Below are 16,813 nucleotides of genomic sequence, written 5' to 3'. Positions count from 1 at the left end.
TGCCGGCAATGCGACTGGGTCATAGGGGAGCTGCAGTCGACATAATCTTGAGGACACCCCTTAGCGGTCTCTGGTGTCAACAATATTGAGTCAGACCGACAGTTTGACTTGCCGCAAGGCTGCTTCCTATGTTGCGTTTGTATGCCAGTGTTAGCCGTTGCCACAGAAATGCCATGTTAGCACTGCACAATTCCAGCATGACTCGCCGTAGGCGAGTGAGCAGTACAGCCGAGGGCTTTTCAGTGGCCACCTGTTTTCCCAGCAGTCGGCCACCAACAGGCGAGTACATTTTGAAGTCGCTGGCAATGGAATCTGCTGCAAAAGGGCAAATTTTCCAGGAAGAAAAACCCCACTGCCAATACAATGTATACCTGAAGGAGTGTCTCCACCCCCACTGTTCAGCCCGGACATTGAGATCCAGCAGCAAGGGCCTTCTGGCGGTTCCCTCGCTGCGAGAAGTGAGGTTACAGGGAACCAGGCAGAGGGCCTTCTCGGTAGTGGCACCTGCCCTGTGGAACGCCCTCCCACCAGATGTCAAGGAAATAAGCAATTATCCTACTTTTAAAAGACATCTGAAGGCAGCCCTGTTTGGGGAATTTTTTTTTAATGTTTAGTGCTGTACTGTGTTTTTAATATTTGATTGGGAGCCGCCCAGGGTGGTTGGGGGAACCCAGCCAGATGGGTGGGGTATAAATAATAAGTTGTTGTTGTTGTTGTTGTTGTTGTTGTTGTTGTTGTTGTTGTTGTTATGCACCCAGTGTGTGGGTGTGGGTGTTCCTTATTAAAAGCCTAAATCTAGACCGGAGGCAAAAATTACGAGCTCAGGGCTACGCCATAACTTACGGACTGTCAAAAGCCTTTCACTTGAATAAGCAGAAGAGATGATATATGTGGAAAGGAGAACCCCTCCCATCATTCTGGGAGGCTGCCGCGTTCTAGCTAAAAAGCTGATAAATCACCGCTGGCGTCGTAACAAGGCGTTTTCGTGGTCACAAATCAGCACCTCACAAACTGGGGGTGATTGTCCTTATGAATGGGCCGGGGAAGGAAATAAATAAAAGCAAAAACCCACGTGCCAATCTGGAAAGAAAGCGTTCTTCATTAAAACGGGCTCTTTCCCCTCCAGATGCGATGGGCGTGCCGCTCCGAAGCAAAAATACGAACAAAGGGAGGGTTACAGATAATGCGCACATATCCAAAGGCCGCTGTCCTGAAAGTTTGGAGAAGAGGCGGCCTCAGAGAGTACGCACATGATTTAGAGCTCGAGGGCCACATTTCCTTCTGGGCTACCTGCCAGGGGCCGCGTGCCAGTGGCGGGTGGAGGCAGAAGCCAAAGTGGATGGAGCCATGCATGTAAATTTCAATTTGGGCCTACAGTCTCGTTCCTCGAACCCCTCTCCATCCTTCACGGCCACTCTCTGACATCGCAAGGTGGGAACTGCTCGTTCAGAGGCAGCCACAAAGACCCCCAACCTGGGGTTTGCTGCTGCATTTGTAAAAACCAGCAGCGGGGAAACATGGCAAGGAAGAGAGGGTTCGACCCCTCTCCTGAATTCTCCCCATCTCTCTTTCCACCCTACTTAATTAGATTCCTAGGCATGTTTCTCAGGCAAATGGGGGGAAACGGCTACATTTAACAGGCTTCGGAGCTACTCTAGGGGACTTGGCCTTGTGGAAATAATTAACCCCTTAAACGGTGGCAGCTGTTCTTTCAGCGGGAAGGGTGGGCTCAGCAGAGGGATACACTCTGCGTTAAGTCGGGAATTCCCCTCCCTCGGATGGCACGAGGGACTGAGAGTGGCTGGCAGGCGGCCATCAACCACAGTTCCCAACCGTGAAATTTCGCCTTCAAGCAAAGGCCACACCCAATTCTATTACAGTCATACCTCGGTTTAAGTACGCTTTGGTTTGAGTACTTTCAGTTTAAGTACTCCGTGGACCCATCTGGAATGGATTTATCCACTTTCCATTACTTTCAATGGGAAAGTTTGCTTCAGGTTAAGTACGCTTCAGGTTAAGTATGGACTTCCAGAACCAATTACACTCATATTTCGGATTAAGTACGCTTCAGTTTGAATACTCCGTGGACCCGTCTGGAACCGATTAATCCACTTTCCATTACTTTCAATGGGAAAGTTCGCTTCAATTTAAGTACGCTTAAGGTTAAGTACAGTACAGACTTCTGGAATCAATTGTGTACTTAAACCGAGGTACCACTGTATTCAAGACCCCCTAGCGCTGGATATGGCTTGAAACGTGCCTGATCGTAAGCTGCTGTGATGTCACAGAAGGCTCTGGAGAAAAACCACACACAGGGCTTCGGCAAGCACCGTTGCCGTGAAGGGCTAGGTGTTAAGGTAGATTTCCTGAGCTCACCCCATCAGTTCACCCCATGCTAGTTCTGCTAAAGACAGCTATTTATACAGGGAAAGTTAGAAACCCTTCTCATCTTCACTTATATCGCTGGCAGATGTGGTTTACAATAATAATAATAATAATAATAATAATAATAATAATAATAATAAAGAAAAATAATCATGGCTCTGTGCTAATGAAGTCCAGGGGACAATCAAGGAGATGAAAAAATTCAAATCCTACTCCTATTCCCTGGGTTAAGTATTTTTTTACATTGTTGTAACGCTCCCTGAGACCTTTTTGCGAGGGTGAGAAGAAGAAGAAGAAGAAGAAGAAGAAGAAGAAGAAGAAGAAGAAGAAGAAGAAGAAGAAGAAGAAGAAGAGGAAGAAATCCTATGTCCTTTTAAAATGTGTTGGGGGGGTTGGGTTGTTTTTGTTTTTATTATGTATTTTGTGGTTTTATATCTTGATTTTATTCTGTGAACTGCCCTGAGACCCCCGGGTATAGAGCAGTATATAAATGCTAATGCTAAATAATAATAATAATAATAATAATAATAATAATAATAATAATAATAATAATAATAATAATATTGTTGGACAGTTTTGACAAAATGCTACTCTCCCTCGCAGCAATATTCACTTGGTGGTGCTAATAGACAAATGGCAATAGAGTTTACTTTCACGAGAACATTTGCTTAACTTGTTTTACACCTTTCATTAGTATGTTTTCATATCAATATTCCAGGACTGTACACCTTTAATCAGTAGTGCTCAACCAGCCATACAGTACGATCTTCTTCATAGAATCATAGAATAGAATAGAATCATAGAATCATAGAGTTGGAAGAGACCACAAGGGCCATCCAGTCCAACCCCCTGCCAAGCAGGAAACACCATCAAAGCATTCCTGACAGATGGCTGTCAAGCCTCTGCTTAAAGACCTCCAAAGAAGGAGACTCCACCACACTCCTTGGCAGCAAATTCCACTGCCGAACAGCTCTTACTGTCAGGAAGTTCTTCCTAATGTTTAGGTGGAATTTTCTTTCTTGTAGTTTGAATCCGTTGCTCCGTGTCCGCTTCTCTGGAGCAGCAGAAAACAACCTTTCTCCCTCCTCTATATGACATCCTTTTATATATTTGAACATGGTTATCATATCACCCCTTAACCTTCTCTTCTCCAGGCTAAACATACCCAGCTCCCTAAGCCGTTCCTCATAAGGCATCGTTTCCAGGCCTTTGACCATTTTGGTTGCCCTCTTCTGGACACGTTCCAGCTTATCAGTATCCTTCTTGAACTGTGGTGCCCAGAACTGGACACAGTACTCCAGGTGAGGTCTGACCAGAGCAGAATACAGTGGTACTATTACTTCCCTTGATCTAGATGCTATACTCCTATTGATGCAGCCCAGAATTGCATTGGCTTTTTTAGCTGCTGCATCACACTGTTGACTCATGTCAAGTTTGTGGTCTACCAAGACTCCTAGATCCTTTTCACATGTACTGCTCTCAGAATATGCATGAACCAAAGCGCTAAACTTTCTCGATGCGCCACAAAGCAAACACATGTCGTGAATCATCGTTCCCATAACTTACTTCGGGTATCATCTCCTCGATGAAATGAATTGTATAATCGATGTTAAATCGGATTACTTTGCACAGAGGAATCTGGAGAGACGAGAAGAAACACGCGAGAGAGAGAGGTTCAGTCTCAAAGAGCGATGCAGGCAGCACCCTCGCTGCATTCTCTTGCTTTCTTCTGATCCAAAATTAAAAGGGAGGTTGAAATGCATAAACCTTGAGGCAGCCAGCTGGGAAACAGCATGACAAGCAAGGCACATATGACACCTGTTAGTAGAGACTGCCATCTGCTGGAGGCCGGACTGCACCGAGCACAGATTTCACAAAAAAAGTAGTGCATCAATGGCTACAATGGGAAGGCTTAAACCTCTTTGGGACAGACCAGGGTGGATAAAAATCAATGGTGTTTTTAAAAAATCCCCCCCATCGGATCGGATCTTTTTGATTTAACTTGGAGTTTTAAAATAAAAAGCTTTTGGAGGAAAAATCTTTCTAAAGATAGTTTTCTATTTAAGTTACATTATGGCCCTAAGGCTATTCATCAGTAAATAAGGATTTGTTTTAAGTTTTTCATGTGCGCTAAACGCAGTCTTAAGGTGTTTTTTTTAAAAAAAGAAATTGTTTAACCACATCAGTTAACAAACATGGACACATATGCTATAATGCTATTGTTTTAGTTATACAAACTGTTTAAATTGTTATTAAGGAAATGATTATTATTTTTCTCCTTCCAATAAAGTACAGCAGAAATTTTGTCCAAATAAAAACAGTTACCGTAACTTATTAAACCTCACAATAATTTCATAATTATCTATCTATGTATCTGTCTAATAGCATAACCAAATCGGCAATTTTTGATATAACTGCAAAAACTACTCTGAAAATTTATTATTCCAAAAATGAAACCTTCATCTGGCTGTAAATATTAAGATTACACCAGTCTTTCTGTAAAAAAAATGATTTGAATCAAGTTTTACTGACTAGTGATTTAAATCGTGATTTAAAATCAATTTGATTTAAATCAAATCCACCCTGGGACAGACCATCTGAATAGGTCAATTATTGTCAAGACAAGACTATGCAGAGACTGATCACCAGTGGGATCAGCTATGCCACTGGTGGATCTGCCTTGCGTTAGGAAACAATTGTGGGTTAAACCACAGAGCCTAGGGCTTGCCAATCAGAAGGTCGGCGGTTCGAATCCCTGCGATGGGGTGAGCTCCCGTTGCTCAGTCCCAGCTCCTGCCAACCTAGCAGTTCGAAAGCACATCAAAGTGCAAGTAGATAAATAGGAACCGCTACAGCGGGAAGGTAAACGGCATTTCTGTGCACTGCTCTGGTTTGCCAGAAGCAGCTTTGTCATGCTGGCCACATGACCTGGAAGCTATACGTCGGCTCCCACGGCCAACAATGCGAGATGAGTGCCGCAACCCCAGAGTAGGTCACGACTGGACCTAATGGTCAGGGGTCCCTTTACCTTTAAAGCAAAAAAGGCAGGAGAATCTCACCTCCAATGAACAGATTTTTTTAAAAAAATGTTTAAAGGGACAAAGATTTCACGGGAGGGCTCCTATTGGTTTGATTTTTACTATGGAGAAGAAAACTAGCATATGCAGAAATTACAAAAGCCCTAGCAGCCATCCATAAAACCAGCTGGGCCATGAAAGAAAGGCTACTTACATTGGTGAGGGGAGTGTGGGCAAACATGGAAAAGCCTTCGAAGATGTACTCGTGGTCATCGTACTCGATCACAGTCGGCCTGTCTGTCTAAAGAGATAAGGGCAAAAGCCAGAGGTCAGACTAGCCTTGCAAATAAGGCTACAGAAGTTAGCCTGCTGAAATGCTTGCCGGCGTTCCAGCGACTAGCAGAGCAGCAACCCAAACTTCTGTTCCTCCTCCAATAGCTTGTTGAATTTCTATCCTGGACAACGGGGCTGGGCCCATAGCGGTCAGCAGGTTGGGACGGCACAGACCTGCCGACACAGGGGTCGCCGTGGTTTACCATGAGGTTGCGAGGTGGGGTGTGCAAGGAGACAATGAGCTGCTGGCAAAATGCAGCTGGGAGGTCAGGTATAAGCACCTTGGCGACTGCTCCTGGGCTTCCCTCCCCTGGTAGCCCATAGTTTCCATGCTAGGGGCAGAGGAGGGGTGGACCAGTGTCTGGCCTTGGTGACGGACTGGCTGGAAGCCAATAAACAGAACGCTGAGGCCCTGTCAGTGGGCAGCTCCCTAGACCAGATGGGTGGAAGATTGCCTGCTCTTGATGGAGTCACAGTCTCTCTGAATATACAGCTTGGAGGTGCTGCTGAATCCATCGTTGTCTCTTGAGGCTCAGGTGGCCTCAGTGGCGCAGACTGCCTTCCGTCCATTTCGGCCAGTGGCCCAGGCGTGCCCCTTATGCATCGGTAACCTCTGGGTTAGATTACTGTAATGCTTTATATGCGGGGCTGCCTTTGAGGATGGTTCGGAAACTTCAGCTGGTGCAAAATTGGATAGCCAGGTTGCTCACCGGGGCAGGACACACTGAGCATATTACACAGATCCTGGCTCAACTGCTCTGGCTGCCAATTAGTTTCCGGGCCCGATTCAAAGAGCTGGCTTTGACCTATAAAGCCTTAAATGGCTCATGATTGCAATATTATTATTTTTATGTTTATTGGAAGCTGCCCAGAGTGGCTGGGGAAACCCAAACAGTTGGGCAGGGTGATAATAATACGGTGGAACCTCGGTTTTCGAACGTCTCGGAAGCCAAACAATTCGGAACCCAAATGCCAAAAACCTGGAATAGCTTCCATTTTCGAATGGCTTCCAAGGTGCAATTCTCCATTTTTTTCAATGGATTTTGCCGACCACCCATTGATCCTCGGTTATTGAACGTTTTGGAAGTCGAACGGTCCTCTGGAATGGATTACGGTTCGAAAACCAAGGTTCCACTGTAATAATAATAATAATAATAACTACGGTATTACCTCAAGGACCACCTCCCTCTATGTGAACTGACCCGGACCCTGCGATCATTATCTGAGACTCTTCTTCAGTTCCTCCTCCACAAGAGGTCTGGAGGATGGCAACAGAAGAACTGGTCTTGTCTGCGGTGGCTCCCCATGTGTGCAATGCTCTCCCCAGAGAGGCTCGCCGGGCGCCTTCATTACATGTCAAGCAAAAACACTCCTCTCTACCCAGGCCTTCAGCTATTGAACAACCTTACAGCCTTTTAGAAGCGTGGGGACTGTTATTCTATTTCCTGCGATCGCTTTATTGCTTTTATTATGATGATGCTACACAAATCACATTTTTAATGTAGTACACTACCCTGAGATCTTTGGGTAAAGGGCAGTATATAAACGGAATCAATAAATAACAGCCACAACAAATAAATATGTCCAGCTTGCTTGCCACCTATGCCTGCCGGGCAGGGGCTTAAAATCAAGAGCTTCAAATAAAAACAGACGGGTCTGCTGCTTCCCCTGCTTCATATCATACTTACTAAAAAGTTTGTAGGCGGTGACACTGTAATGCGATAGTGGAATAATTTCCCGGCATTGTTGGTCATGGGTCGGCAGGGTTTAATAGGCTTTAAGAAACAAGAGGGGAGAGAGGAGGGGCAGGTGATTAGGAAAAGTGAGTGCCAATAAAAGGAGATAAAGCTGTCTTCAGCAACCTAATGTCTTCCTGATGTTTTGGACCAAACACTGCCTGCAGACACCAGGGAAGGTCGGTGTCCCTCCTCATTGAAGACCTTAAGAAAACTCTTATTTTCCTTGCTGTTTTCTTGAAGTGTGCTTTATTGGACTTAAGGTTTTAGTCAGCATTAGAAACCGAGATATGAAAGCTAGGAGCTAAACGGCACCTTAAACCGAGGTTATGGGCGCAACAACGGAATGTCTAGGTGCACTTTTTTATACAAAGCTGATAATGAACCACAGCTAAAATCTTATGTACATTTTTCACATGGTCTAGTCCTTCCCCTGCTTACCCTCCTAATATTCTTAAGAGGGTCTCTATTCCCATCTTTGGAGAGTAGCTGGAAGTGGGGAGGCAGAAAAAAGGTCCTCCTTTCCTTCCACTCTGCAGTTTTAATCTGAAATTTAGGCGCACTACTGCGGCCAGAACTCAGAAACCACTTGCGCCAATGAAATACTGTTGCAAAATGGGAGTTCTGAACACTGGTTTAAATAATAGCTTGTTGTTGTATTTTAATATTTTTGGGCACATGGTTTTATTGTCTATTTCTATGCTTATTTATTATTAAGTGCCCCCCTTCCCACCGTATAGTATTTTACCTGATGAGATGCTTTGATATCCCTTCAACCACCCTAAACGCATTTTAAGGAAATATTACCTCCTCCCCGGGATAAATTCCATGTCTTATTCCCGTCCGTCTGGCTTTCGCACTGCATTTGCACAGAGGTCCATCGTTCATCTGTCAAAAATGTTAAAGGAGGATATTGAGTCAAGATGCTTAAAAACAGGAAGAGGCGGTCTGGTTCGGTGCCTGAAAACGTAATGCCTTTAAAAGCAAATTAGCATGCACAAGTTAAGAGTCAATTTTTTTAAAAAAATTAAGCACATGGACTGAAGTACCTTAACAGACCACGGTACTTCAAAAGACTGTCTCGAAATGCTGCCCGAGTCAAATATTATTTACCCATGGAAAGTATTCTGCCGAGAGAAATAATTTTTGCCTAGGTTTCACCAGCCTATCACCAGCCATACATCAAGACTTTTTGAAACGTACAGTGCAGCCCTTTATGTGTCTACTCATATGTAAACCCCACCAAATTCAACGGGGCTTGTGAAAAAGTACATATGCATGTACTTTTTCTCCCGAACTTTGGTGGTTGTGTCTTGGCAATTTCGGATGTGTGCATACACAGCGACAAGAACAGGACTGAGAAAAGATTGAGCCGTGTAAAGTACAGGGGTGGTGGTCACTGGTTTGGGCAAAGTGACTTGATCCCCAGTACGGAATAACAAATTATTATTATTTATTGAATTTATATACCACCTTATACCAGAGGTCTCGAGGTGGTTCACAGAACAAAATCAAAATATAAAACCACAAAATATGTAATCAAAATAACAACGCCCCCCCCCCCCAAATCCCACATTCTAAAAGGGCATGGGGTGTCAATCAAATCAAACAAAGGCCTGGTTAAAAAGGAACGTTTTTGCCTGGCGCCTAAAGGTGTATAATGAAGGTGCCGGGCAAACTTCATTGGGGAGAGCATTCCACAGATGGGGAGCCACTGCAGAGAAGGCCCTGTTCTTGTGTTGCCACCCTCCGGACCTCTCGAGGAGGAGGCACACAAAGGAGGGCCTCAGAAGATGATCTCGGGATCCGGGTAGGTTCATATGGGAAGAGGCAGTCCTTGAGGTTTAGCGGTCCTGAGCCGTTAAGTGACCAGTTGCATAGCCGCGACACAAATGTTTAAGACTGAGCTTTTTTTGGCATGTACTACCTGTCCGGGGTCGTTGTACCACAGCTCCTCGTGCAGCCGGTCTGGGTGAGCCTTCTTCCGCTTAATTTCAGCGATGACGTCAAAAACCTCCGAATCCGAACTGCTGGAGCAGCTGTCGTCATCCGAGTCGCACTCAGAGTCGCTGGAGCTCCCTGCGTTCCCGGAAAAAAAAGTGACACCAACCTGCCCTTTTCCCTCTCCCACAAAACTGCGCATCGGCCGGAGGCTTCACCCCTGACCTGAGACTGGAGCGGCAAATGCCCCAGGGGCACGGCAAAGAGCAAAGTTTCTCTACTTATTCCTGGCAACACCTCAAGGGTACAGAGTGCTTGGTCACTAGCATGCAAGATATAATTTTCTAACTAACCCCGCTGCTTCCCCGATATCAAGCTTTTTCTTCAGGCACACGAGTTCCATCTCAGATGAGGCTTTCACAGAAAAGAGAACAACGGTGGCACATAAAAAGGGAAGGTTAGGCCACAGGGGAAACAGATAAAGGATACTTTGCCTATGCCTCATCTTAGAAGAGTGGGTTAGTGGCAGGCAATCTTTCAAGGGACAAATGGCATTTGAGGACCAGATTTGGCCTTTGGGCTTCCAGTAACCGATCCCTCCGAGAAAGTGGCAAGCATTTATTTCTGGGGTGAGCAGTCCTTACCGACATCCTCGTCCAGTTTGGTCTTGGGGGGCTCCCAGGGGGGCCTGGCAGCTTTGGCTTTGGCTTGCCGCTTGCCCAGCTCTTCCTCAAACTTCTCATATAAATCTCGGAGCCGGCTCGTTCCGACGACAGTGGAATCGCCCTTGCAATTGCAACCAAATGAAAGTTAAAAGGATTCCAGAAATCAGGAAGATGAACATTGTAACAAGGAATTTATAACTTATCTTAAAGACCATTGCAAACAGTTAAAATCGTTAGGATTGGAATATCACTTATAGTTTAAGGTTGAATTCCGGACATAATGGAAGAGATAAAGGATTTGGATTATCATAAAAGATGTGGGAGGAAATGATTAATAATTAGGACCCACAAAGAGGAGGGTGAAAGTCCAGGAGATTCCTTGGAATCTTGTTTTTATTATCTATGTTTGATAAATCTCTGTAAAATTTTAAGTTGAAAAACCAAATAATGTTTTAATTTTTTTTTAAAAAAAAAAGAAAGTTAAAAGGATATTCTGAATTGAAAATATTTCGCAAGGTCAATTTGCAGTCATGCTGACCCTCGGGAGTGTGTTTCACACACAACACACACACTCACAAATGCAACACGTCAATCACATGAGATGATTTACCGGAGATTTTATAACAAGCTGTGGTTTCTTCTGGACATTCAGAAAATGAGACAGTGTGTGATACACACAAACCTAGATCACACAGTGATCTTAATTCTTTAAGTGTCAGTGCTTACATAGCCAAAACAGTACAGTGGTACCTTGGTTTATGAACACAATTGGTTCCAGAAGTCTGTTCATAAACTGAAGTGTACTTTCCCATTGAAAGTAATGGAAAGTGGATTAATCCGTTCCAGACGGGTCCACGGAGTACTCAACCTGAAGCGTACTTAACCCGAAGCATGGGTGTAATTGGTTCCGGAAGTCTGTTCATAAACTGAAGCGTTTATAAACTGAAGCGAACTTTCCCATTTAAAGTAATGGAAAGTGAATTAATCCGTTCCAGATGGGTCTGCGGCGTTCGTAAACCGAAAATTCGTAAACAGAGGTGTTCATAAACCGAGGTTCCACTGTATCATCCATATACCAGAGAGGCATCAACAGGTTTAGAGGAACTACAAGGTTTGAAGTACCCAAAATATTCATAGATAATGCCCCCCCCCAAAAAAAAAACCACACACCCCACCCAGTTAACTAAGAAATGAGCATACACATTGGACACAGAATGTTGACTGGAGGTTTCAGGATGGGGAAAAAATAGATTGGGTCCCAAGGTAAGTTAACTTAAATTGGGTAGATGCCTACGCAATTTGGGGCAATTCTCTCCAAGCACTACATGATACAGGAAGCCAAGCCCTTCCCCCTAGAAGGGTCTTACATGGCGAAAGGAGGGAGGAGGAGAACTTTATTAAGTGATCTTGGAGTAGCTCAGTCAGTAGAGCATGAGACTTTTAATCTCAAGCGTTGTGGGTTTGAGCACCACCTTGGGCAAAAGATGGCCCTTCTGGTCCCTTCCAACTCTAAACGGTTCCTCAACGTACCACTTGATCCATGGGGTCGTTTGAGTAGTAGCTTTCCGAGTGGGTGCAGCGGACCCACACAGGCTTCAGCAGGTCCTCGTCATCTTCCTCGTTCTTTTCGATGACGGCCTCATCCGGCTCTTTGTCTTTGATGGAAGTATAGCTCTTCTCCCTGCTGGCATTTTCCGACCACCTATCCCGGTCATCTTCCCAGCGAGTTCTCTTCCGCTCTTGACTGGAAGACTGACTGCACAAGAAGACAAGGGAATAAACCATTCAGCTTGGGCAGCGAGGCTGGGCTCAATCGGTACATGTGCGCGAGGAGGAGAGATACTCATCAAAAGTTTGCTGCAGCATTCATGCATGAGGTCTGCTGAAAACTGGCTTTGTATCCAGCCAAATCTTGTCTTACCTTCTCTCTATACCATCCCCCAGGTAGGAAGGCGCAGTCTAACAAGAGGGTTTCTCAAACTTGGGTCTCCAGCTGTCATTGAACTACAGCTCCCATCATCGTTGACCACTGGTCCTGCTAGCTAGGGATGATGGGAGTACAACAGCTGGGAACCAGAGTCTGCCTAACAGCAGCTACCCAACGATAATCAACTCCCTCATCTTACCTTCCTGTCCTCTTGTGATCCTTCCTGTAAGATCTCTCAGTGGATGGCGATCGCCGGCTGTCGCGGTGCCTGTGTCTTTCTCGTTGTCGTTCCCTTTAAAGAATTAAAGAAGATTTAGGCCGCTGTCCTCAATGAGAGTAAATTCTAGTTCCATAACAATAAGAGAACCAGAAAGCTTAATAAACTGCCGAGAGCCCTGAGAGTCATTATGGAAGAGGAAGTGCCGCCATATTCTCTACCATCAGAGGACAATATTGCTCCTACCAGCCCGAAGGAATCAGGTGACCTGCCTAGCCAATAGGGTTCCATCTGCTCTTATAAACCTGACTCTGGCCTAGGTTTTCAGTCTCAGCTTTCGTAAATCAATTCGTAAGTCAAGGAAACCGCATCTAGCTGCGAACGGGTTTTCCGTTCGGATGTCGGAAAAATCGTAAGCGCGCAGCCACTTTTTCCGCTCGTAAGTCGAAAACGTCGGATGTCGAGGAGCTCGTAAGTCGAGGTCCCGCTGTAATAATAATAGGGGCAAGCAATACCAGGAGATAGGGAGAACAGGAGATAGAAAGTACATCAGCAAATGTCATGCACCCCATCCTCCTCTCCTGGTACATTTTCTCCAGAAAACAATGCTCTCAATTATTTCTCTCAACTCAGCATGTTTTTAAAAAATTCAATGAAACAATTTTACAAGAAGCAACAATCAATGCATTTGACTCAGACAAGGGCAGGCCCGTTCAAGGCATTTTGTTGCCCGAGGCAAAGGGCAAGTTGAGGTGGCCTCCTCAGTCTGTTTAATAAAGTTTTTGACCCTGGACAAGTGACGTTTATAATGAAACAAGCTGAAAAGTGGTTTTATTTCTCAAGGCAGTCACAAGGGATCCTCAAGGGATTTCCTACAGGTAAACTGAGCTCCTTCAAACGTGCTCACATTTGAAAGAGACCACAGAGGAAGGCAGGAGACGTAAGGCAAACACGTGAAATGAACTATTCATTCTCAGTTATGACCGTCCTGAAAAAGCTAAATTTTTCAGCGGAGAACATTCTTCTGAACTATATACCTATTGTATGGAAGTTAACAACAGGACAACAAAAATGGGATTCTATGTGCTCTATTGATGAATGGGAAGAATAAAGATATGATCCCCTTTAATAAATAGATTAACAATATGATAGCATTTGCAACTTATGGACTGCTTGCAGACGTAGACTTTGTTTGGACAAATATAACCATATTTTGAATGAGTTTATACAAAATGCAGTAGACTATTCGTATTTACATATGTATTATGATAATAATATCAAATTTATCTAAGAACGTATGAGGTAGAGTATATTTAATCTATTGCCTATACTCGTATATTGTTTCTTTCTACACATTTTTGTGCCTTTTTATTTTTCTTTTAAAAATATTTATCTTTGCATCCCTTTATTTCAGGCATCCTCAAACGTCGGCCCTCCAGATGTTTTGGCCTACAACTCCCATGATCCCTGGCTAACAGGACAAGTGGTCAGGGTTGATGGGAATTGTAGTCCAAAACATCTGGAGGGCCGACGTTTGGGGATGCCTGCTTTCTTTCTTTATAATTGAAACCTTTTCAATAAAAATATTAAGAACAAAAGAACAATGTAGCTCAATTATAGTCAAGTGATGCTACATATAGCACAAAACTCCAGCTAAGCATTTTATATTCAACAGCCAAAATCATGGTAGCTGGAAGCAGGCCAGAACTCACCAAAATGGAGTTCCATCATCTCTTTGATGCGTTCCGGGACCTCTTTGTAGTGGGCTAGCCGCCGTATAGCAGCCACATGCCATTCAGACGGAGAAGCATTCTCCCCCCCCCAAAAAAAGTGATGTTTTCTCCCTAAAACAACTTTGGTTCCCCCATAAAAAAGGTCAACAACTTAGGGTTGTCTGTCACAAAAAAGTGGGAGTTCCCGCACCTCTTTTTCTAGAAAAAAGCTCTGGCTGGAAGCATGACTATTATTATTTTTCTAAAGAGGAGGCTATCTCTTGACTTCTGATTTCCAACCAAATAATACACCAGTTGGGTTGTGTAATACATACAAACCATGAGTAAACCTCAAACAACTTCAATCCTCAAAAAAGCTCAACAACTTTGGTTGGCCTTCACACACATTCACTTCATCAAATCTGGCCCTCTTTGAAAAAAAGTTTGGGCACCCCTGCTATAGACAGACAACTCTTTTTACTCATGACAATAATTTTTTGGGCCCTTCTCTATATGTACCTTCTCTATATGTACACAAGAGGGATGTGCCAGAAGTGAATGTTGGGACTTTGACGGGGAAGCCTTGAGCGCAATTTCGGCTAAGCAACAAAGCTTGGCAAGCAACTGCGGGCCAACCATTTCTCGTCGAAAGAATTGTCTCCATGGCCAAACACATCCTACCAAACCTGGCCTCAAACTGGCTGACCTGTACCATTCATAACTTCTGTGACGGGGGGGCGTCCGCCCTCTGACGTAGTCCGATCGATGCCGACTGCTTTCTTGCCGCCGCCTATCGGGGCTCCTCCCTCGATCCCGTCGATCGCCGTGATTGGCGGAGCGGTGCCTCTCCCCGTGCCCGTGGTCCCGGTGGCGATGCTCCTCGTAGTGTTTACTCCTCTCCGGAGACCTCCGTTCAACCTGGGACTTCTCTATCGGATACTGACTAGCATTCCGGAAATTGCCACTGTTGTTGTTGCTGCCGCTGTTGGCGTTGTTGCCGCCGCCACCTTGGTAAGAGTTTGCATTGTGTGGGTAGCTGTTGAAATTAGGAGGGGGGAACGACTGCTGCGAGTAGGAAGGGGAGTACATGGGCTGGTAATTAATCGGCTGAGGCATGACAGGAGGCGGCATAGGATGTGGAACTGACGGAGGAGGCATCATGTAAGGAAACGCGTTTTGTCCCGCCGCACTGGTCGAAACGGAAGGGTTTCCGGGATTCGGGGCGGGGGGCGGAGTTGGTGGGAAGCAAGGAGGGAGAGGGAAGGTCTGCTTGACCTGGTGGCCCGCAAAAGGCGGCCTCAAGGGACACTGGGAGATGGCGCTCTGCGGCGACGGGGGGATGGGCGGCGGGTACGGGACAAAATCGGGCCTGGAAGGCATGTAGCTCGTGGCAGGAGGGCTTGCGTAAGCCGCCGTGGTCACCGTCGGCTGGTCATACTGATACTGAGATGAAGGCTGCTGAGGATGGAGCTGCCTCAAATTCTGGGGGCGGAAAGTCGGAGTCGGGGTTCGCGCCGTGGCTCCTCCTCGGCTTCGGGGGCACCCCCCTCGCCCGGAATGGAAAGACATTGTCAATCTCTGAAAAGAAACCGAAAAGGGAAATAAAAGGCTGTGCACCACAGATAGAATCATAGAATCATAGAATCAGAGTTGGAAGAGACCACAAGGGCCATCCAGTCCAACCCCCTGCCAAGCAGGAAACTCCATCAAAGCATTCCTGACAGATGGCTGTCAAGCCTCTGCTTAAAGACCTCCAAAGAAGGAGACTCCACCACACTCCTTGGCAGCAAATTCCACTGCCGAACAGCTCTTACTGTCAGGAAGTTCTTCCTAATGTTTAGGTGGAATTTTCTTTCTTGTAGTTTGAATCCGTTGCTCCGTGTCCGCTTCTCTGGAGCAGCAGAAAACAACTTTTCTCCCTCCTCTATATGACATCCTTTTATATATTTGAACATGGTTATCATATCACCCCTTAACCTTCTCTTCTCCAGGCTAAACATACCCAGCTCCCTAAGCCGTTCCTCATAAGGCATCGTTTCCAGGCCTTTGACCATTTTGGTTGCCCTCTTCTGGACACGTTCCAGCTTATCAGTATCCTTCTTGAACTGTGGTGCCCAGAACTGGACACAGTACTCCAGGTGAGGTCTGACCAGAGCAGAATACAGTGGTACTATTACTTCCCTTGATCTAGATGTCCCAAAGAATTGTCGCCACGGCGCCCTCTTTCCGTGTCAACTTCATAGGGAAGGGCTTTTCATTGCCTGTTATTTCAGATAAACTTTGCCCACGGGGGAACCCCCATGCACAAGGGAACCCCCATGCACGTCTGAATGTGCTTTTGGCCTCAAGCCGCAGCAGGGGAGGGGGATGAGCAGGACCAAAATCCTTAGCTATGAGCTGACTGAGCGGTTCTACTGTATTCCTAAAGCATTGCAGGGAGCAAGAAAAGAAACCCTTCTCTGAAATGCATGCCTCGTTTCTTTCCAAGCAGAAAGCAGGTAGACCGCAGCCTAGATCCGAGAGCAACGCATATCCATCAGGGGCGCAGCCAGGATTTTTGTTTTGGGGGGGGGATACCGGCCTTTTGATGCGGGGGGGTGGTAGAACCCCCGTTTGCTATGTATTTTTGTGTGTTTTTATTGATTTAGGGGAGCTGCCCCGACCTGCCGCCGCCCCCCCGCTTGACTCCGCCCCTGATATGCATGTCCCTTCTTTGCAAACAAAAGCGGGAAACTTACCTGGGAATAGTCGCTTCCTCGCTCCGAGACTTCAGGCACCGGCTGAGCAGCCCAGATCTAGACAAGGGGGGGGGGAATTGTGGGAAACCACGCGCACCGGAAGAGAAAAGTTGAGAGGAGGAGCAAAAGCGAAGCCGGAAAG

The 16,813-nt window shown here is 45.7% G+C and overlaps 1 protein-coding gene across 3 annotated transcripts in view; it reads right to left on the bottom strand.

Annotated features, from left to right (window-relative positions):
• Positions 1 to 16,752, bottom strand: part of DROSHA (drosha ribonuclease III) — an 80,902-nt gene extending 64,150 nt beyond the window's left edge. The window contains exons 1-10 of one of the 3 annotated variants that reach the window (XM_035125179.2): positions 16,672 to 16,752; positions 14,640 to 15,511; positions 12,204 to 12,296; positions 11,608 to 11,833; positions 10,057 to 10,198; positions 9,399 to 9,550; positions 8,279 to 8,359; positions 7,424 to 7,510; positions 5,617 to 5,703; positions 3,952 to 4,023 (exon numbers count right to left, since the gene is read on the bottom strand). In XM_035125179.2, the coding sequence (XP_034981070.2) occupies positions 3,952 to 4,023; positions 5,617 to 5,703; positions 7,424 to 7,510; positions 8,279 to 8,359; positions 9,399 to 9,550; positions 10,057 to 10,198; positions 11,608 to 11,833; positions 12,204 to 12,296; positions 14,640 to 15,502 (1,803 nt within the window). In that variant the 5' untranslated portion in view covers positions 15,503 to 15,511; positions 16,672 to 16,752. The remainder of the gene's footprint in view (positions 1 to 3,951; positions 4,024 to 5,616; positions 5,704 to 7,423; positions 7,511 to 8,278; positions 8,360 to 9,398; positions 9,551 to 10,056; positions 10,199 to 11,607; positions 11,834 to 12,203; positions 12,297 to 14,639; positions 15,512 to 16,671) is intronic. The other 2 variants (XM_035125176.2, XM_035125178.2) reach the window with 2 other exon arrangements.
• Between the last annotated feature and the right edge of the window lie 61 nt (positions 16,753 to 16,813).

This window comes from Zootoca vivipara, chromosome 8, assembly GCF_963506605.1.
Source record: "Zootoca vivipara chromosome 8, rZooViv1.1, whole genome shotgun sequence".
NCBI lineage: Eukaryota > Metazoa > Chordata > Lepidosauria > Squamata > Lacertidae > Zootoca > Zootoca vivipara.
Note: the sequence above shows the minus strand (reverse complement) of the source record. Positions and strands in the feature narration are given on the sequence as shown.